Genomic DNA, 21,737 nt, shown 5'->3' with positions numbered 1-21,737 from the left:
GACGCATCACACGATTGGGAGGCATACTAGATTTTAAAACTCTTTTTTGTTGTTTTCTTTTTTAAATGCGTTCTGCAAAGAAGGGAGACTGGCGTCGTTCACAGTTAGGAATGAAAGGGAGAAAACAAGACAGAGTAACACGGCGAATATCGCTCTGAATTTTTTTGGGGGGGTCAGTTAAGGCGGTATGTGTTACTTAAGTGCTGCAGGAAATCCTGGTAACGTTGGGGTGTGTAGGATGGACGAGTCACTCTTGTTGCAAGTTGCCTATAATGTGGCCTGCAACATAAGTATGTTTTTGGTTCTGTAGTAGTAACTTATCAAATATATTTAGCTTTCAACCGTTTTACATAAAAGAAGTTATGAAGAAATTATAATATTTAAGAAACATTTGCCAGAAAGACTGCATTTTCATCAGGTTTGACTTTAATAGAGCGAGTTTGCTTTTGAAAACACTGAGTGATTCTCCTCCTTGTGTTTGTGTTTTTATGATCACTTGAACAAAAGCAAACAGTTTATAACGCTTGCTATTTCAAAAATGAATTAAAACGTTGTTATATTCTCGTAAAAACCCAAAGGCTTGTTTCACAAACTCCGAACCAAACCAGATAATTGCAGCTCCGTGTCATCGTTTTCAAATTTCAGCTGGGAACATGCTGGAAATACATTTTTTAAAAAGCTGTTTCGACTTCTGCTGACAGTCCGGGCACAACGTTTGGAACATAGAGGGAAAAAAACTGAACTATGAGAGGGAAAAAAGGAATCTGCTGATCCTTTTTCCCTCCCTGCGTTATGTCTAGACACGGACAAAGCCGGCTTGGAAAGTTTCCCTGACGCCCCGCCTCCTCCTCGTCCTCCTCCTCCTCCGCATGTGTTGTGAATGAATGACTCACTGCTGTCCACTTCCTCCTTTTCCAGGACCTTTCCCTCTCTGCTCCACTCCGGCTCACACTGTTTCCACAACTTGACCTTGTTAGCTCCAGATTGAGTTGCGGGGCTGTAGTTGGGGTGCTGGATTACAGTGGGACTGGACTGGACGGATGGATGTGTGATTAGTGGAGCTGCTCCGAGGCTCCCGGCAGGATGACTTCATGATTTTGTGGTTGTTGTTTGAGATGATTTTTTCGCAGCAGAAGTGACTCTGTAAACTTATATATCTTAAACTTATAGCTAAAATTCTGATTCCACTTCGTCGGGTTTGGGACAATTATCGATGTTATATAACTATATTAATAATGTCAAATTGCTAACTATAGAATTACTTTAATTATCACAGACTGGGAAATTATTAAGTAACTATTTACTCTGTTTTTAAACTGTTAAGACTAGAGCGAAAACAATTAGTCAATTAATATCATGTGAAATAGCACTGTATATTAATTTAAGATCATTTAAATGCATCCTTCTGTGTCTCTTATCTTATCTTTTCAAGTAAAAAGCTCGTTTTAGCTTCTCAGATACCAGGACATTTTCCTGTGTATTACATTTTATCAATTGCATTGCGTAGGTACACTTATTGTGTATTTCACGTAAATATGAGTATATTCAAAGAGATTGTCGATTGTGTACCATGACTTTAATTGTATATGGTGCCTTATGTATCATGAAGTGTATCATGTGGGATGCCTTTTATATGTGTTTTTGTGTCTACCTATAGAGTACTTGTATTTTGTTATATGTACTTGTTTTGGGGACTACAGATTATTCAATAAAGAAAATAATCCTAAAAAACGACTGAATTTACAGGATGCCTTTGCTCATAATCTGTTTCCCAGTTGGTTGGGAACGGTCTGGTTTCTAAACTCCAAAAGACATGAATCTGTCAGCCCTAATGTCAAGTTAACTTGTCTTCCATCATGTCAGCAGTGGAAGTGAAGGGTGAAAAAAAGTGTTTTTGATTTTTAAAATACCCTTTTTCTTGAGTGAAATCCAACTTTACTTTGGCAGGCAGTGTGATGGACTGGACATCAAAATAGAGTCAGAGACATACCAGCAGGTCCTCTTGGTCCTTTCTGTCCGACCCCTGACAGTCCTCGTTCTCCTTTCTCTCCTGCAAGACCTGAAGGAAACACACAGGTGAAACATATTCAAATTCAGAGTAATGAAGGAATATTGGTGTGGATGTAGACTAGGGCTGCAGCTGTCAAATCTTTTTGTAATCAAGTATTCTACCGATTATTCCATTAATTAATCAAGTAATCGGATTAAGAAAATAAATTAGAGATAAATATTATCAGGAAGAGCGACTCGCTCTCTTCCTGTTTACTGTAACAACAAGCAACGTACAAAACTCCACTGACACATTTACTCAAACAAACTTATAGAGACTGATCAGTTGGGTTCCGCTATGTTTAACATTCATGAAAAACTAAACATAGAGGCATTCACAAGGACAGCTAACGTTACCCATTATTTTCCCTTTTTTTTAAAACTATGGAAACCGCCCTCCTTACACCCGAATACGGCACTTGGTGAAGTGGCGTTAACAACAGGCTGCTTTGGCCTCAGGTGCTGAATCATCAATGACGTGCTGTTGTGGTAGAAAAGTTCTACTTAACAGTGGACACATTGCTCCTTGTTGGCCTCTTTTTAAAGTGTGAAACGATCCCAAACTTGTTCTCTGCCTTCTCCTGATGTAGTGGTGTGCAGCCGCAAAAACGTTCTGTGTGGAACAATGATCCCTGCACTGAACAGGCCGCAGAACGAGCAAGATAGGAATTAAACAAATGATTGAGGCAGAGATTTTCCCTCAATGCATTTTTGTAATCGAGTTACTCAAGTTATTCAATGAACCGTTTCAGCCCTTATGTGGACACAAAATTAATCTCACCGTTATTGTCTCATCGCTCATTTAAAGTGCTGCAGTAGAAAATAAGAAACGCACCATTCTATTTTATACTAGTGCTGGACCTGAACATTCAGATGTTCGTTGGTTTGGGAGGTATTCGGTTTTCAATCTTGGTATGCATATATTCTCTGTTCATTAGTACCGAAGATCCAAAGCTTAAAAACTGTTATTCATGAGCCCAAGTTCTTAAGTGGCCCGTGTATTTTCTCACTACGTGCAGGTAAAAACTACAGAACTGTGTGAAAAACAAGTCCAGTCAAAATCAAGTTGTATCCATGATCCTGTAGATAAAACCAGTTAATTTAGCCTCCTGTCCGGACCTACAGAACCAGCTACATTATCACTATCAGAAGTCAGCATGCACACAGTGAAGCTGCAGCAGCATCACACTACAGAGGTAAGTCTGTGTTAGATGTTCATGTTTTCTGCAGCTGGAAAGAACCACTTGTTCTTATTGTGGTCCTGTAAACAGCGATGGTTCTCGAATGGAATTATCGATGTTATAAGATAGAAAGTATCAGAGCAGGGAAACAACCCTCGGCTTCTTTACACCAACTAGTTGCCTAAGCGTACACTCTTCTAATATGCCTCAAATCTCATGAGTCAAGTCATGAACTTCACAGGATGTTACGCTCAGCTTTGCTGACTCTTTTTTCCACACAACTTTCTCTGTAATATTTGATGTAGTTCCACACTCAGACTTTAGACAGATTGTTGCAGAGGTTGGCTGCTGAAGCCTCGTTAGCATCTTTTTTAATAATCCAACTGTGTAAAAGTCCAGCATTGTACCTCTCTCTCCCGTCTGGCCAGGTGAACCTGGACTTCCGGGGAAACCGTTCCTTCCTGCGGCACCAGGCTCTCCGCGGGGTCCCTGCCTGCCCTGGGTCCCTGGAGGGCCCGGAGGGCCCGGGTTATTGTTGCGGTACATACCGTTGGGGATCTGGTTCAGTAGCGTGTTGACACGAGTCATTTGAGCTGCAACAACATAGGAGAAGAAGGAGCAGACCAGTGTCAGACCCTCATTTCATCAAACTTGACGGTGACACAAACACTCAAACTCACCGCTTACTAAATGCTCGCAAACTTGTCTGGCAATAGATCGCATCATGTTTTGAGGAGCAAAGTCGCCCTGCGGACAAAGAGGATGCCGTTAAGACAAGGGTTTCATATGAAGAGCTTCTAAATTAACAAATGTTCAAAGTAAATCCGGATTCACTCACTCTCTCCCCCTTGTCTCCCTTTGGACCAGCGGCTCCCTTAGACAAAAAAAATGTAAACGGTTCAGTTTTCACAAAAAAAAACATTTAAACTCCGACCGGTCGCACAGACTTGCCATGACAGCAAGGACACTTACAGGAGTACCAGAGTCCCCAGGGTTTCCTGGTTTTCCTGCACCACCTGGAGAACCCGGAGATCCTGGAGGTCCCTGCAAGGAAACACAGAGAAGACCGACAGGGTTAGAAGGCTAAGGTTTGGGTTAGTGAAAGAAAAGCAAATATCACCCTTTTCTTTATTTTTTTTGTGATCAGAGGTTTGTTCAAATGAATGTGTCTCTAAAACCTGATGACAGGTTGTCCTTAAGTGCCTCTCGAATAGTGCATAAATGTCTGGAACCATTCGATTCTTACCATGGGCCCAGCAGGGCCTCTGGGTCCTGCTCCTCCTTCCTTTCCTTGAGGGCCCTGGAAACACAAGATCACGACTGAGAGCCTGAACTGATACTGTTGATTTCTGAAGCATTCTGAGAGCATGGTTACCATAAAACCAGCCTGCGTGCACTCACCCTGACTCCAGCTGGTCCGATGGGGCCAGCAGCTCCTCGAGGTCCAGGTGAACCCTGCAGACACACAAGAGCACAAATCAAAGCTGCTTTTTCCTGCAGAACTACAAATGTGACCTTTGCTCCGAACGGACATTCAAACCGGTTCGTTTCAGCGCCTGATTTCTGCGTCTTAATCCTTTCTTTTTTTGCGCTCATTTGCTTGGAAACCCGGCTCACGTCTTTTATTAAAAATCCTCTCTGGGCTTTGATGCCCCGGTGGAAGATTTACAGGGAACATAATATATTCCAGATCGCTTTTATGGTCCATTATAAAGCTGGACCCGCGTAGTCTGCAAGTCATTAAATGCGTGTTGCCGTAGCATCTGCTCCAACATGCTCACCTGCAGCCTGCCTGCTTCATCAGCACCATCCACGTGGAGATGTTTCAGTAACTTACTACATCAAGACTCCTCAGTGTGCAGCTGAGTCTGGTGGAGGACCAGGTCTGAAGGAGCTTCATGTGGTCCAGTCGCACCATGCAGGTGTCAAACATGGCTGCACATTGACTTCAATTAAAGCTGTCTGTCTTTTACACTTGATACTGTAACTAAGTTACGAGTATCTCCTTCTATGCACCTGTACGGCTGCATAAAGACATCAGATACATTTATTAGGGCTGTCTCCTCTCAGTCGATTAGTTTTTTTTATGCTGAATGACTAACTTCCAAGAAACTTCTAAGCACAACTCTGGTAAAAGATTCAAAGATTCTTTTGGAGATGTTACAGATCTGTCGATTAAATCAACTAACTGATAAGTCTGAACTGAATTTCTTTAATTAAAGACGGCCCTTGGATGTGTGATCAATTAATGTCAACGGTTGAAACAATTGACTCATCAAGCTCTAAAAGTTCCATTTCAACATTGTGCAGGAAGCTGTGATTTCCAGCTGACAGCAGTCGCGTTGTGCCACTGGGGATGGGTTTCAAGAACTGTTTTTGGCAGTTTTCCCAGTCTTTATCAGATATGACAGACATATCTAATAATATGACAGAAATGGGGTGATAGAGAGTAGGAGAGACATGCAGCAAAGGGCTACAGGTCGGAGTCGAACCTGCAGCGGCTGCCTCGAGGACCTTCAGCCTCTTAACATGGAGCGACTCTCTAACCACTGTTCCACCGGCCGCCCCGCTAACTGGAATTGTATGTATGTATGCTTCAGCGCTGGCGTGTTTTTCTGACAGTTCATTGCAAAACAATGACGTTAAACTCTACACTGCTGGAAACTTGCAACATCAAGGAGTCATGATGGTGAGGACGAAACAGTCCTGGCGTTATAATGACATTAGTTGTCTTTTAAAAATAAAAACAACCTGAAAATCTTACTAAAAAAGAAAGCTGCACAAATGCACTCTCATTTCATCCACACTGTCTTCAGAAAAAGTGACACTGACGACTTTATTTCCACAAGGAAAAATTATCAGGCATGGATAAAGAATCAGACTGACATGCTGAATCTATTCTGGCGTTGGTATCGATAACATCAAATCAGTTCTCATCCCTCCTGAAGTAAACTCAACTAAGAGTTCAAATTCACTGACGTCCAACAGGTGGAGACGAGTCTAAGTTCAGTTGATTCATTGGGAATCAGGAGCAGGATGAGTGAACTCTGTAGAGCTTTCCACACTGACACAATCCAAGTGGGCTAGCCCAGATGAGCCCCCAGTTTGACACAGTGTGAAACAGAGTATTCCAAGTAAACAATGGGATTTGTGCCATGTTTTTTTTTAAACATTAATCACATGTTCCAACAGACATTTAACCCAGGACTAGTAGAATTGCAGGTGTATTATTGGGGGTAAGGTATTGTTAATTGTTGTCCCTTGATTTTCAGGTGTTCACCTAAAATGATCTTTAATCTCTAAATCCAGAACCCTCTGCTTCTGAACACATACAATTTAATTCTGCACACTACCTCATACAGAATACAGGATATGAAATACTGTATGCAATATATTGGATGTTAATTTAACGTGCTCTTGCACCTCTTAAAACTCAGACAGCTGAAAGCAGGAAAAATGCAGAGGGGGGGATTCCTTTAAAACCCACTGAAGCAAAACTCCAAATGTCTGAAGTTTAAAGATGTAAACAAACAGCACTTCACAGGTCAGAAGAGGGCACCGGAGCCACTTAGGATTTGCTTGTGACTAATAAACAAATTTAATGGAGCCTCTCAACAAAGAACTCACTGGGCTTCAAACAACAGAAAACACTTTTGTTTCATTCCTTTAAACATTTAGAGACCTTTAACCTTCTTCAACTGCAGTCTTATCTTTACTGTGACCTAAATCCGGACAAATCTGGGTTGTCTGTCTACTTAGAAATTATTGGTTTTCTTAGTTTTTCAATAGAAATGTGATTCATTTAATGTAACTTATAATTATTACACCTTCACAGTGCAGTAATGCATGAATGAGACAAATGGAGGAAACTTTGACTTCCATCTCTGACCACCCAATAAAACTTCCATACGAGAGGCTTAATTCCAGGAAGAAATCAAAACTCCCTGACATCCGTCACTGAATATCTCCAACACAACGAGGTCTAAGGATGACTCATAGCTTCAGCAGCGACACACGATGTTCATTACTTTCACGCCAACAGTTGCTTCATGGGCTTAGGTGTGTTGGATGCCGGCGCCTCGTTTATTCTCCAGATAAAACAACCTACACGAAGAGGAGGATGTAGCCGCTGACTGCAGGCCAACACTTAACCAGCGCTGTTAATCAGGCCGACGTGTTCTTGGCTGCTTCTCTCAGAAAATTTCATTTAAAAAGTAATATTCAGAAACCTGCTGCACAGAGCCGTACTCCCTCTTCTGCGTCTGAGTCGGACCAGACGCCAGAGTAGTAGTCGATCAGACAAATTATCTCTTTTTCCTCGAAGACCCTTTATTTTATTTTATTTTTTTCAAATCAGACCTGCACTTACTTTCTGTCCAGGTAAGCCTGAGTCACCGTGGTCTCCTTTTGGTCCAGGGCGGCCCTGAAGGCAGAAAACAACAACAATAAACATTGTGAAGAGCAGAGCAGTAACATTAAGAAGACATAGTAATAACAACTTTATTTATATAGAACCTTTAAAAACTGAACAAGCGAAAGCACACAAATCTATACACATCTTTGTACTAGTGGAATAAAAGACAGGACACCTTTTAGGATGGAAAGAAAAAAATGACGCAAAGAGATTGTTGAGGAGTTTCGATCTCTTTGAGTAAAAGGAGCAACATTAATGTTTTCTTCTGCTCACTTCCTGACTGGGGCCGCCTCTAATTAATCGGGCGTTTTGGTCTTAAAGCCTTTACACACCTCTGGATGTGTAATGAAGAAATGCCAAAAAAGTACTAAATACAAGGTTGCAGTCTAGGGCTTTTATTGGGAAAGGTAATTCCTGTTTGCAGTTCTAGAGCTAACATCCACGCTCGCCTGCCTCGTCACATTATTTATTTATTTCATGGAAAAATGCCAGAATAACCCCTGATATGAATGTCTGATTTTCTTTTTCGTGCCTTTGAGTCCAATAATATGACTTTTATTTCTCCACTTCCTCACGCTTGTTTGACTGTTTTCTTCACTGTACTTTTATTTGTCGGATTTATTTATTTGTGGAGTTGATTTGTTATTAATTTAGTTTCTTCCTAAAGGTGCTGTATAAATAAAGTTTATTATTATTTGCATAAGGAAAAACACAAGTCGGCAGAGCACGCAGCCCACAGAACGTGGATCGGATCAGCAACACCACATGTGGTAGTGGTCTACCAGTTTACACCATGCATTAAAATGTGATCTGTATCTGGATAATAAAATGTAATCACACCTGCTACCAATAAAGCTCCTCATTATCTTCATTCAGCCTGCGTGGTGACTAGAGCTCATTGAAACGAGGCAGGTGATGGACGGGAGTCAGGTTCGTTCTTTCTGACAGTTGCAGGAAGTGGCAGAGCGGAGATTGTCCTACTAGCTAAGATTTAATTTCTTTGGTATGTTGTTCTTTTGGTTCTAATTAGTTATTTGATGCTATAAAAACGAGGTGAAAACGAGGCAAAAATATACATGGTGGCGCCAGTATCCAAGACATTTTGGCTTCACTGTTGTACAGTGGGAGGAAATGGAGCTGCGTTGGCCATCTTTATATACAGTCTGAGACTGCAGTACAATAGAATAGAACAGTTGAGTGAGCCCGAAGTGGTTGGCTACACTTCCTCGGAGACATACAGAGTGTTCTCTGTGCCCTGGTGACAGGCTGACAGGCTGGAGGTTGTAAGGACGGGTTTTTATAGGATGAATAGGTTTGTATTTATTTAAGTACAGAAATATATTACTGTTGGGTTTGGGTACTGAATTCATAGTACTGGTGTCAGTTCAAATGTGAACGGTACCCAACCCGGCTTGTTGGTAAAATGAGCAAATGCCTCTCGAAACCCTGCCACCCCCCTCCCTCTCCATCCCCTAGCAGTGGAGAGCGCAGAAGCAGAGTGGATGTTTAGTTCACTACGTTAGTTTGACTGTTTGTGACAATCCATGGCCCCGACCAAGGCTCTGAAATATCAGCAGCCATAAGGTCTTTATAGCAATCCTGTGAAACTGTCCTGGTCATGCTCGTCTCACACACGCAAAGAGGAAAAACATTTTATTTTAAGATTATGGTTTTTTGCCTTCATTTGACATCACAGCTGAAGATCAACAGGAATATAGAGAGGGAGAGACGCGTCAAAAAACCCAGGCCCCTGAGACGAGAACTCAGTCCTTGTATTTATGTGTTCCCTGAAATATAGAACTAAACAGGACATAGAGGGAGCCGGAGGACCGAGGCTGGATCAGGTAACGTTACATTTTAACTTGAGCTATAAAGTTATGATTATGCTACTCTAGATTTAATCTGCAGTAAGGGATTCAGTCTTGCACAGAAGTCATTCCCGAACACAGAGCGCCTGGCGTTTACTTGCAGAGCACTCGTCTGACTCTTTTGGTAAATCGTTGGTGCTGCTGTCCAACTATTCATTTATTGGGACTGTAAACAAACTGTCAGATTTTATTCATCACATAACAAAACTGTCACAACGACGGAGGAGGATTCAGTGCCAAAGTTCTATCAACTATAATATATTTATATTGTTTTATGAGAGATTATCAATGTCTTTTCTTGCCAATTACAGAAAATAAGGATTAAATAGAAATAAAATATCTATATGACATCATTTCTATATCCCCGGAGCGTCGTTTTCTGTATTATCCATTTTGTCTCCATATCAGAAAAACATCTATAGATGCAGATGTGTGTTTGACAGGGCAACAGATTGATCAGTCTGGCTGTACACAGACAAACAGACAGAACGTCTTCCTGGAGACAGAAGGAGGGAACATTTCTGTTGAACCTGAGCAGTTCTCATCTCACAGCTGATTTATGAACGTGCACTGATATTGAGGTTTGTGTATCACTTCTTTCCCTCAGACATGAAGGAATGTGAATCTCTGCCACAGAAACTCCTCAGCTTGTAAATTCCCTTCATAATAAATCGCTAAATAATCCCCACGCCGATGTGCTGGGGCATGCCGGGATTTATGTTTAGCTGCTGAAAACGCATCACAGGGAGTGTGTGTGTGTGTGTGTGTGTGTACGTGTGTTTGTGTCAGGTGTGTTTATAGACTTACAGCCTCTCCTGGAATCGACAGGCCGCTGGGTCCTTGAGGGCCGGGTAGACCCATCGGCCCGGGCGGTCCGTTATCCCCACGCGGGCCAATTGGTCCCTGTGAAATGAAGCAAGTAGGTTAGATAAGAAACGTTTAAACACGGCAGGAATGTGATGTTGATATCTGGGGATATCTCTCGTCCCCTTTTTGCAAATCTGTGGAAAAGAGAAACAGGAGACAAGGAATGCCGATCGAACCGAACCTCCCCTTCATGTCATATCGTTCTGTAAGTTAGATCAGATGTGTGCTCTCTTCAAACGCTTTCATACTTTAAACTATCTTTTGTTTTCCTCCAGGGCTGATAACTGCTGAGTGATCCAGCTCAAACACTCACACACACACACACACACACACACCCACACACACACACACACACACACACACACACACACACACACACACACACACACACACACACACACACACACACACACACACACACACACTCACACACACTCACACACACTGTCAGGGGTTTCTTCTTCTTCACTGTCAATTAGAAGGTGTTTTAAAGATACTTACAGAAGGACCGGCCTCTCCTCTTTCACCCCGGGGACCTTTGCTGCCGGGGGCGCCCTGAGGAGGAAGAACATACATCATGTTAACACGTCAACGACATCTGTCAAAACATCAACGTATTTTAAACTTTAACTGTTCATGAGAAGTGATCAAATCACAAAAACATCTTGTTGTTACATGACCTCTGAACCAATCAGCTATCTGTCAGATGACAATGGTGAGACAATGGTTGAGAAAGACTGCCTCGTCATTGTTTACGGTCCGATTATCAACTTGGGACGTGAGATTGCCGTTTCTATAAACAGATATCTGATGAAGATCAATAATAACAAATAGCATGAAAAGCTAATTCTTTATCAGATTACTTCAGCCGATACGTTCAGCCTCCTTTGCTCTCCACATGGACTGTTTACGTGAATGCAACCAAAGCATGCTCAAACGTAATTGGTCAATACGACTCGGACTACAAACATACCAGAACTGGTCCTGTTGCTACAGATTCTTATGCAGAATCTGTTTATAGTGATAAGTTATTAATTTATAGCAGGCCGCTTTTAAACTGTAAACCAGTCCGTGGCGATATCATACGCTCGGAGCACTCCAGGTTTAAGAGCGCACACTCCACGTGGAGGCAGGTGGTGGACGAATCCCGTGTTTCACTGTTGTTTCATTACAAACACTTATTTTGACCATACCCAGAAACAAAAGAATAAGTAGCTTGACAAAACCACCTAAAAAAGTTGAAAAGACTAAAGAACCAGAGATATCATCCTTTTTCCAAACCTGTTGCCTACATTACCCACAGTGCAGCTGAACTGCAGTCATTTTTCTTTGAGGCTGTGGTGTGTTTGATATCAGTGGGATTTTTATGCTTTTAGGTCTCATTTAAGGGATCAAACGTTCTCTTTGATGCTTCATGTGTAATGGAACATGTTTCAACTGTGGTATTACAGTCAGACGTGAATAAAAGCTCTTCCCAGTCTGGTTATTTATGGCTATTTATACACTGTATGTTGTATGAGGGGGAATATTGCGCCCTGAAGCACATTAACCCTGGGAAACTTCTATGCAATGCCTCATAAAATCTTTTTAAGAGCGGGGAGAAGGTAAACTGAGGTGCAGCCTGTCGGAGGCCAACTTGTCTGACAGCTGATAGAGGAACCCGCAGACTGCACTGATACGGCTGCTGTTATTAATATTTCATTCATCATATTCTGGTCTTTTCATGAGATTTGTAGAAAACAAGTAAAACATATATCTATATATCTATCGCCAGACTTCTCCTTTGCTACCCTGAGAGCTGGAGGAGGCAGGTTTCTGCTGCAGCTCTCTTCACTGTAACTGTTTGGCATTGAGCCTCATTTGCACAGAAAAGAGACGATTCAAAACAAATTACCTAATTTAAATATGCGCAAACAGCACAGGAGCAGGTGCTATTTGCTTGGCAGCACAGTTAAAGGTGCATTTCAGACTTATTTGTGCAGGTTGAGGCTGTATCTATACGACTCAAACAGCGTTTCAAAACTAAAACAATCTCCGTCCACACAAGTGCTTTAGCTCCATATCAGAAATAATCTGCGTCCATATTAACACGCCTGGAACACAGATCATGTGTAAACAGACTGCAGATTGTCAAACATTAGAGTAATTGAGATAATAATCCACCACAGTTGAATCCTTTTCAGGAAACTTTCTGGACACAGACGCGCTGCTGCGCTCACACAGAGCTTTTATTTATTGCAGCGTCTCCAGAGAATCTCTGCTGGGAGGGACGTGAGAACAGGCGTCCAGAGAAGTCCAGCTACTAAACAACAGCCTGTTGTTACAGTGTGCTGCAGTTACAGAACTACAGAAATACTGTCACTGCTGATCATCATCATCAGAGATTTAAACGCTCGTCAGACTCCCAGTCGTCTGGAGACACCAGAAGAGTGAGAGGGAACTTTTCTATGATTTATTTATGGTCTTTACTGCCTACACATTATTGCCTCTGCAGCGTTCACGAACGGACACGCTTTAGATACACAACCTGGTGTTTAACAGTGAAACCAGCAGCGTTCACACACGGGAACAATCCAGGAGCTCAGAAAAGGTTAAAGCGTTGCAGTGTGGACGGAGCCTTAGCGGCTGCAAAAGCTGCACAATCCTTTTGTGAATTTACCCCTCAGTGTTGAGATGGGAGGAAAAGTCGCAACTCAAAGAAATCAGCATATATGTTTCCACTAAAAACATACTTAGCAAAAACATTTTTGTTTTAAAAAAGAAAAAAAAAAACATAATATCTAGGAGACAGGGGTGAGTTGTGAAATCATGTGAAAAAAAGTAAAAGATTTCCTGTGAAATGGAGGAAAGTATAGTGGCAGAAAGTCTTACCACTGGTCCCTGAGATCCCGGCTCCCCGGTGCCCGCTGACGTACAGGTGCAGGAGTTGGGGAGAGACGGACACTTCAGCTCGTCTCTCTGTTGAGGAAGGAAATTCACCATTAACAGACATAAACTGTGAGAGTCCAGCAGAAAAGTTTCCTCGAAAAACATCAGGGCAACAAATAGTCCTGAATAACAGTTTAGACAATATTTGTGTAGGTTGAACTGTTGCACCAGAGGAGCTCTGTCTGTCTTTGCATCTGTCTTTTTGTCTGTTTGCCTGTCTTTGCACCTGTCTGTCAGCCTTTATGTCTGTTGGTCTGTCTGTCTGTCTTTTTCTGTCTGTCTGTCTGTCTTTGCATCTGCTTGCCTGCCAGTCTTTGCATCTGTCTGTCTGTCTGTCTGTCTGTCTGTCTGTCTTTGTATCTGCTTGCCTGCCTGTCTTTGCATCTGTCCGTATGTCTGTCTGCCTTTGCATCTGCTTGACCGCCTGGCTGTCTATGCACCTGTCTTTCTTTGCATCTGTCTGTCTTTGTGACTGTCTGTCTTTATGTCTTTATGTCTGTGTCTGTCTGTCTGTCATTGATTGTGCTTGCCTGTCTGTCTGTCTGTCTGTCTGTCTGTCCATCTGTTTGTCTGTCTTTGTGTCTGTCTGTCCATCCGTCTGTCTTTGTGTCTGTCTGTCCATCTGTCTGTCTGCCTGTCTTTGCATCTGTCTGTCTGTCTTTGTGTCTGTCTGTCCATCTGTCTGTCTGTCTGTCTTTGCATCTGCCTGACTGTCTTTGCGTCTGTCTGTCTGTCTGTCTTTGCATCTGTCCATCTGTCTTTGTGTCTGTCTGTCCGTCCTGTTCTCTTTCTCACGTTCCTTCCTGTTGAAGGGAAGGTTTCCGTCGCCACTGTGTGCACAAGATTGTTGGATTCATTCTGTATAATAACTATCATTATTATCATTATTATTATTATTAAAGATAGTGTGGATTGTTGCTGCTTATGGGGGAATTGTTGGGTGCTTTTGCTATGATTTGGCACTGTAAATAAAATTGAATTGAACTTTTAAAAAGTGCCCAGAACTGAAACACTTTGATCTTCACTTCCGCTCTGTATATTTCTCTATATAGTTTGGATCATTTTCATAATCTTCAGCAGAACAGTCCAATCAAGCAGCTGTTATTGCTCTGCAGCAATTGAGATAATAATCCACCACAGTTTAATCCTTTTCAGGAAACTTTCTGGGCGCAGACGCGCTGCTGCGCTCACACAGAGCTTTGATTTATTGCAGCGTCTCCAGAGAATCTCTGCTGGGAGGGACGTGAGAACAGGCGTCCAGAGAAGTCCAGCTACTAAACAACAGCCTGTTGTTACAGTGTGCTGCAGTTACAGAACTACAGAAATACTGTCACTGCTGATCATCATTACAGAGGAAAGGGAACTTTTCTATGATTTATTTATGGTCTTTACTGTCTACACATTATTGCCAAAGCTGTAGCCAATTATCCACACTGGAGATAAACAATTAGTGAAAAAAATCATAAACACTTTTATGTCCTAACATTTCTTCTGAAATACTGTTGGGGTACAAGGCACTTCAACCAAAAAACCTTTATTTTGTGAAAAAAAAAAAGAAGTGATCAAAATGAGAGAACAGTAACCATCGTGTCAGAAGAGAATATTTCAACAATGTTTTATTCTCTAGGATTCAAAAATGAACAGGAAGTGTAGAGGCCACAGCTTTGAATGACTTCTGCACATCTGCACCCACAGGACATCACTAGTGTCTCACACTGCTCTGGTTTGATCTTGGTCCATTCTGACTCACTCTCTTCCACAGTTCGGTTTCAGTTTCTTAGACATTACTTTGTTGTCAAGGACTTTCTAGAGATTCTGTGTGGGGTTTAGATCTTTAATTAATTTATTTATTTCTATATATATTTAATTTTTATTTAATATATTTTAATATATATTTAATTTTTAAAAATATATTTTAACCTTTTTTCCATGTTTTAAGTGCTTATGCCTTTTTACGTCCATGTTTTGGATATCTCTTTCATAATATTTTAATGTAACTTTTGTTATGGTATCAGATGGACACAGTGCTGGCAATTATTATTACATTTGTCACTGCTTTAAAAGGAAACAAAATAAAAAAAGTATGATTGAAAAAAAAGAAAGAAAGTACAGACAGTGAAAGGACAACTTATTTAGTGTTTAAACTGGACTTCTGTGATTGGTTTGTGAGAAAAACACACTGACGGCATCGTCTGTCGTATGAGTCAAAGCTCACTCATATTGTGTGTTATATTATATGTTTAGTTTTATACGCCCTCTTGCTTTGATCAAATACACACTGTTTATTTCTCATAGATTCCAGCCTCTTCTGATTCTGATTAAGCAGCTCGGAGCTTTTGATGTGCTGCTGAAGTCTGAAGAGGACACGCTCCGGCTGCTCAGAGCTGTTTGGAGCTGCAGCTGGCTGTTACAGTACAGAACACACTCATCTGCTTTTTTAACAGTTTGGAGGCTGCAGTCACTCCCGCTCTTAACCGTGTCTAAATGTGTCATTAAAATGTTTCTGCATTGTCCCCAAAGTCTTTCTATTAAAAAAGGGTTTGAGGGAAAGCAGGTGGTTCGATAGTTTTCACGTCATGTTAACACACCCGAGACGCTCCACAGAATTGCTAATAAGCAGGAAAAAATGCACTTACACACAAGCAGATGTGAGGTTTGAGAGATTTTCAAAAGTTTTCAAAAATCATGGGAGACGTAGTCTTTATTGCGGTTGAAAATCTAAGGTAGAAATAATATTTACGGACAAGTTCATGTATTAAAAAGGACACTGTGTAGCGTCATAAGTAATTTATTACCTCAAATCAACGTCTTCATTCATAAATAAGTCCTCATTGGTGTACAATTACCTCTGCAAACAATCTGACTTATCCTCCTGAGTGAATCATTTCTTATCTGTATTTAAAGAAGACAGGTAAGCTCTGTGGAGGCTTCCATTTCCTTCAGTCTATAAAAACTATGAACAAATTTATTTAGAAGTTTGAAGTTTGTTTGAAACAATGTACCTCATAACCGGAAGAAAACGTGTCGAGGTATTAGTATTGGATGACATGTTGTCACAGCTTCTTGGCACATAACGCCTACCAGAGATGCAACCAGGTTGAAACCAATGCACGTTTGAGAAAGCGAGTCGCTAGAGAGAACTATTCGTTTGAATGCAATATACAGTTTAACAACAAGATAATAAAAAAAAACCTCAACAGTGCTCCTTTTTAAAAATTTAATTTATGATTTATGATTCACTTTATGTCGTTTCATTCTAATGAAACAGCTGCAGTGTTGTCTCTACGTGCTAACCAGTGAAGCATGAAGCGCGGAGGAATTAAAAAGCTATCAAGTTGTAAAATTGAAAAAACCCAAAGCTTCATCCACACACTCTGGTCACAACGTAGAAGACACATTTCCATCATCAGACGAGAGACAACGTCAGCTCATTTACTTAAGCCTGTGTTCTCATTTGTCCAGGTCATCGTTATCCTCGAAGCAATTTCAGTCAAAAGCAACTTGGTTAATTGTCTAGAAAGACGTTTCACCTCTTATCGGACCAGTCCCAGCCTGGTCCTGGTCCAGTCCCAGTCTGGTCGGATGCGTACATGAACTGATGAAGCCTCTTGGATGAGAGGTGAAACGTCTTCCTAGACAAATAACCAAGTCCAGTTGCTTTTGACTGAATTTGCTTTGTAATTTGCAATTTGCTTTGTAACAGAAGGTTACATTAACTTGTAACCTTCTGTAATTTGTAATCCAGAGAGATGTAAAGAACATAGGAGGTGATTGACGGACAGAGATGCAGAAAGGTTCACCACCGTTCAACGAAAAGGCCTTGTGTTTCTCTTACCATAGACGGGAGGTCACAGCATCTGTCCCTGCTGGTCCAGCCCAAGCTGCAGACAATGTCGAACATCTGGAGCTGGAACTGTGCAGAGATGGAACAAAAAGGAAAACATGGAAATGTTGTTATGGTACATGTGTCTCTCATATGCAGCAGCACAGCAGGGTACCATCAGCCCAGAGAGAGACAGGAAACGTCTCCTGTCGGCTGCTTTATATACAACACTGAATATGTTCATTTTAATGAGATGCTGCTGATCTGAGTTCATGTTCAAACTAGAGACGGAGAATTTGAGTCATGTGTTCCTTTAAAGTGAAGGTAAATCGCTTTCTCTCTTAGCAGTAAAAGGTTGAAATCGGAACCAAACAGTTGCTATTATTAGCTAACGTTAGCATGAAACTGCTGTGTACACATGTTGCTAACTTCAGGGAATTATCCACTGTTTTATCACAAGACTACAACAAGAAAAAGAAACAAAACGGTATATTGTATGACTATAAAACACGGGTTTGTTATTATGTGTTTCTGATTAGCTGAAACTTTTCTGTTTTTTCTTCCTCCATATTCTGAAATGGAAACACATTCTCACTCTGAACTTGTCACATCAGGACGCTTTTTCAGCGTGCTGGTTAGTGTCAGGGTCAAGCAACAAACTATGTGGTTAGGTCTAGGAAAAGATGGTGGTTTGGGTTAAAACAACAGTCAAATACCGCTGTTTTGTTGCAGCCTTTTTAGTTTGATACCGAAGCACAAGAGGAACCCCTGAGAATCAGATCGAAACGCACGTGGCTTTCAGCTACTATCAGGAAATATGAGATGCTCAGAAAAAGAGCTGCAGAAGTTAGAGTCCGTGTAGAGGGGAGGTCAGGGTGGTGGAAAACACGGGAAGGCCTCAGTTCACATTCTGTGAAACTGAAGTTACCTAAAAAAATATTTTAACTCCACCCACATAGTTCTGTTTTACTTCACAACATTAAGAGGGTTGACAAGTGATGCTGAAGAGTCCTGACAAAGCGGCTGAATGTGACAAGACAGGATGAGAACGGGTTGGCGGCGATGGGGCGAATATGAGTACGCTGCTGGTTGTAGTTATTTGGAGCAATTTTTTGAGTCATTGTTAACATTTCATTTTGCTAATTTAATGATCTACGTCAGAAAAATCAAGCCTCATCAGACAGAGGCGAGAAACGGCATGTTTCCAAAACTAAATCTGTGAATTCACGATTCGTATCAGCCTTGTGGGTCGGTACCAGGCGCTGAGGGCCGCTGACCAAGCTGCCGTATTTGACGAGTTGGAACTGAGAACGTGTTGGACGTTCACGCTTTAAACACTCGCAGTTTTATTAATTCTGTCAGCATTCACATTACAGCTCCCGTGAGGCTTTGCCAACAGGACGATCTAAGCTGGCAACGTTTTCTAAAACTTTTCTCACATGCCGTTTTCCTACGCTGGATTAAAAATGTGTGTAAACACTTCACTTTCTCCGCCCCGGAATTCTGAGCCACATGCGTTCACTACAATGGATGAACTCTGTCTTTTGTCTTTTCATCACGTCTGACTGTTGTTGTTTGGGTTTTTGTACCATTTGCAGACTGCCAGAAATAATCTGTTAACACGTCCATCAGATACAATGACACTTTTACAAATCAAAGTGAAATACATTGGAAATCCTTGTGGATTCACAGTGTTTCCTGTGTGTGTGAGCACTGCAGTATAAGACTTCACTTACAGTCGCTGTTTCTCCTTTGGAGCCAATGGTCTTGGACATCTTTCCCAGAACCTGGTAGCCATCGCTGGATGTGTTTCCTGCCTCCTTGATCTCCTTTTCAGCCACTTCTTGGCAGTCGATGTTGAGTCTGACACCGGTGGATGAGACCAAGATGTGGAGCTACAGAGAGAAAGAGCAAGAGAAAGGAAGAAGAAAGAGAAAGGAGAGTAGATTTTTATTGGAACATTCTTTGTTCTATGACCAAGTCTTGTGTCTGTTTTTTATCCTGATGGCCTGCAGATTATTAGATAACTCAGAGGGGACAGGCTCCGTCGTCTTTGCTGCAGTTCTGTTTATTGAAACACTGTATTGTAACAGAGAGAAAAGCAGCTTCTTTGTGTTCATTTAGAAGGAAACTTGCTGCATCGGAGTGGCTGCACAAAGAAGAAAATTAAAGTTATGTTTCATTCCTGTTGCTGCGAGCAATCTGGGATTTAAAATGAAACTTCTTCACCTCAATGGTCGTTTTCCGCGTTGCTCTTATTTGAAGATGCCAAATGCCCTAAAAACTGCAGCTTTTATCACCGTTGCTTTTATTTTTCTGGAAAACAGAGCTGTTAAAGAGGTTGCTTCATACATACCAGTGCTAATGAAACATTACAATGTTGTTCTGCCATAAAGCCTTTACTAAAACTGATCAATGCTCTCTTCAGTCGAGTTCACAGCAGACCAGGATCACCTGGAGACCCCTGGTAACATGAAATAACTTCAGAGGACGTTCGTGATCAATTGAATCTGCCGTGTCTTCAATTTGTCAAGAAAAAAATCCATAAAATTCAAGCATATTTCTCCAAATGCAGAGGTCATGTGATATTAGTCCTGTATGAAACTGCATCTTGTTCCTTTTCTCATATATATATATATATATATATGAATATATGGCTGTTTGGTCATTTAAAATGAAAGTTTTGACTGCATTTTTTATTATTTGTTGTTATTAAGTGGCAGTATTAAACAGAGCCACAACATCATATTCGACGGATGTCAGTAAATTAAAACTTTAATGCTGTTCTACATGCAAACAGCTGATCAAACATACATTTACATGCATCAAACAGTTTCTACTTCTACTTTGAACTACATCAAATGAGAAGATTATTTTCTATAACACACTCTGAAGTGTCACATCGAGCAGCGACTCAAACTAAAAACAAGCCTACAGATTCACGTCGTCGTCCCTAATTTCCCAGTACAACATAGATAATTTCCAGGATATTTAATCATTTCAATCAATGTCTAGTTATTTCCATTACTGGAAAAATAGTCTCCAATTTTTTTCTTCTCAATTCCCTCATTTGTACATCCTCGTCACCTCTCCTCGCATCTTAGTCTCGCCAACCTGACATGAGAGGAAGAGACGCGAGGAAAATGGAGTCAAGTTGAAACAAGTCAGTTATATAAGACATGGTTCGCATATTCATGCCTCTTTAATAGGAAAAGACGAGGCATCAACTTGTGCGCCCTCTCTCCTCAAAACCTGAGCGCTAATATCAATTTCCGGGTCACATGCAGGAGAACGGAGGAGACGAGGAATCAGTGTGTTTCAATCAGCGTTGCTTCATACCAACATCTGCTCACATCACAGAGATTCCTCCTGTTCCCCCCAAAAAAGTTTCAGCTGGAAATGCAACAAATATTTGGACGCCACAGCTCCCAAGATTCCTTCCTCTTCATCTCACTGAAAGTCAGATCTTCTACACTTTTGACACTTAACTGTAAAATCACTGAGGCAGCATTGGGTGTCATAAACACACACACACACACACACACACACACACACACACACACCGCAGTGTTTTTCTCCTTACTCAGATCTCCCTTGCCACATCTCCTCATGATGTCATTTTGTGGTAAGCCTCTACAACAACTTTTCCTCAGAGCCGGTCAGAGTTAAGAGTCCTTCTGTAAAGAGGGAAGGCTTTGCAAAACCACGGGTTGCTCTCTGCTTGCGGTCAGTCTGCGACGGCGGACATGCAGAGGCTTGTTTCACAGACCGCGGAGGGAGCAGAGGGGCTGAGACATCCAAGACAGAAGCGCAGTGGTGTTTCCGTTCACACTGTTATCTGATGCTCGGCAGCTTTCACACAGTCAGCAGGTAGCAGAGGAAGCTTTAGCGTGTCGCTCTCCGCAGATCAACACTTGTCCGTGGGAGTTAAGGGAGATGAGTTTCCAATAACAGCATCGACCTCAACCTGCCAATATTTAAATCAGGTCAGGTCCACGGCAAGACCTCTGAGATTTAGAGGAAACTCTGATAAACTCTGGTCTCATGAGGATCAGATGTGTCTTCTCTGTTTATGTACAAACATCTTTTTACAATTCACTTTCTAATGTGTCCAGTGGTTTTCCTTCCTTTATTCTTACGGGGTTTCTATCCCAGATCCAGCTGACTGAGGGGGCATCTCTCTCCACAGTCCCCCTTTGGCCGACGGCTTTGTTTTGTGTCAGGGTCTCTTACTTTGAAGTGAATAGAAAACTTAAAAGCTCTCTTTTTGGATTGTGATAATTAGTGGGTATCATCCTAACTCTGCTCTGTGTGCATTAGTGGTGTTCTATGCTGGGTGCAGATAACAGATTAACAAAATCCTGCATGCAAATCTTAGTTAGAGTTAGACCTTGCTTACAGTAAAGGGAAGTTTCCTCCAGTGTATTACAAGCTCAGCGGCCTAAACATCTGATCATTTTTAAAATCTAGTTTTAAGATGTCTTTTGAACTACAGTTACAGTGGGACAGCTCTGTTGGAAACTCATATATTCATTCGTCAGGTAGACATTCAGTTTTCAATTCTGGTATCCCGATATTGATATCCTTTTTTACAAATTCCTTAAAAG

At 41.5% G+C, this 21,737-nt stretch overlaps 1 protein-coding gene across 1 annotated transcript in view; it reads right to left on the bottom strand.

Moving 5' to 3' along the window:
* The window catches only part of col12a1b (collagen, type XII, alpha 1b), a 149,133-nt gene that overhangs the window by 4,714 nt on the left and 122,682 nt on the right, over positions 1-21,737 (bottom strand). Inside the window, 13 exon segments of the mRNA XM_083934198.1 lie at positions 1,991-2,059; positions 3,638-3,823; positions 3,911-3,977; positions 4,069-4,104; positions 4,203-4,274; positions 4,477-4,530; positions 4,632-4,685; positions 7,600-7,653; positions 10,320-10,415; positions 10,881-10,934; positions 13,251-13,337; positions 17,143-17,220; positions 18,867-19,025. Of these exon segments, the coding sequence (XP_083790324.1) occupies positions 1,991-2,059; positions 3,638-3,823; positions 3,911-3,977; positions 4,069-4,104; positions 4,203-4,274; positions 4,477-4,530; positions 4,632-4,685; positions 7,600-7,653; positions 10,320-10,415; positions 10,881-10,934; positions 13,251-13,337; positions 17,143-17,220; positions 18,867-19,025 (1,066 nt within the window).

The sequence above is a fragment of the Echiichthys vipera genome (assembly GCF_963691815.1).
Source record: "Echiichthys vipera genome assembly, chromosome: 19".
Taxonomy (NCBI): domain Eukaryota; kingdom Metazoa; phylum Chordata; class Actinopteri; order Perciformes; family Trachinidae; genus Echiichthys; species Echiichthys vipera.
Note: the sequence above shows the minus strand (reverse complement) of the source record. Positions and strands in the feature narration are given on the sequence as shown.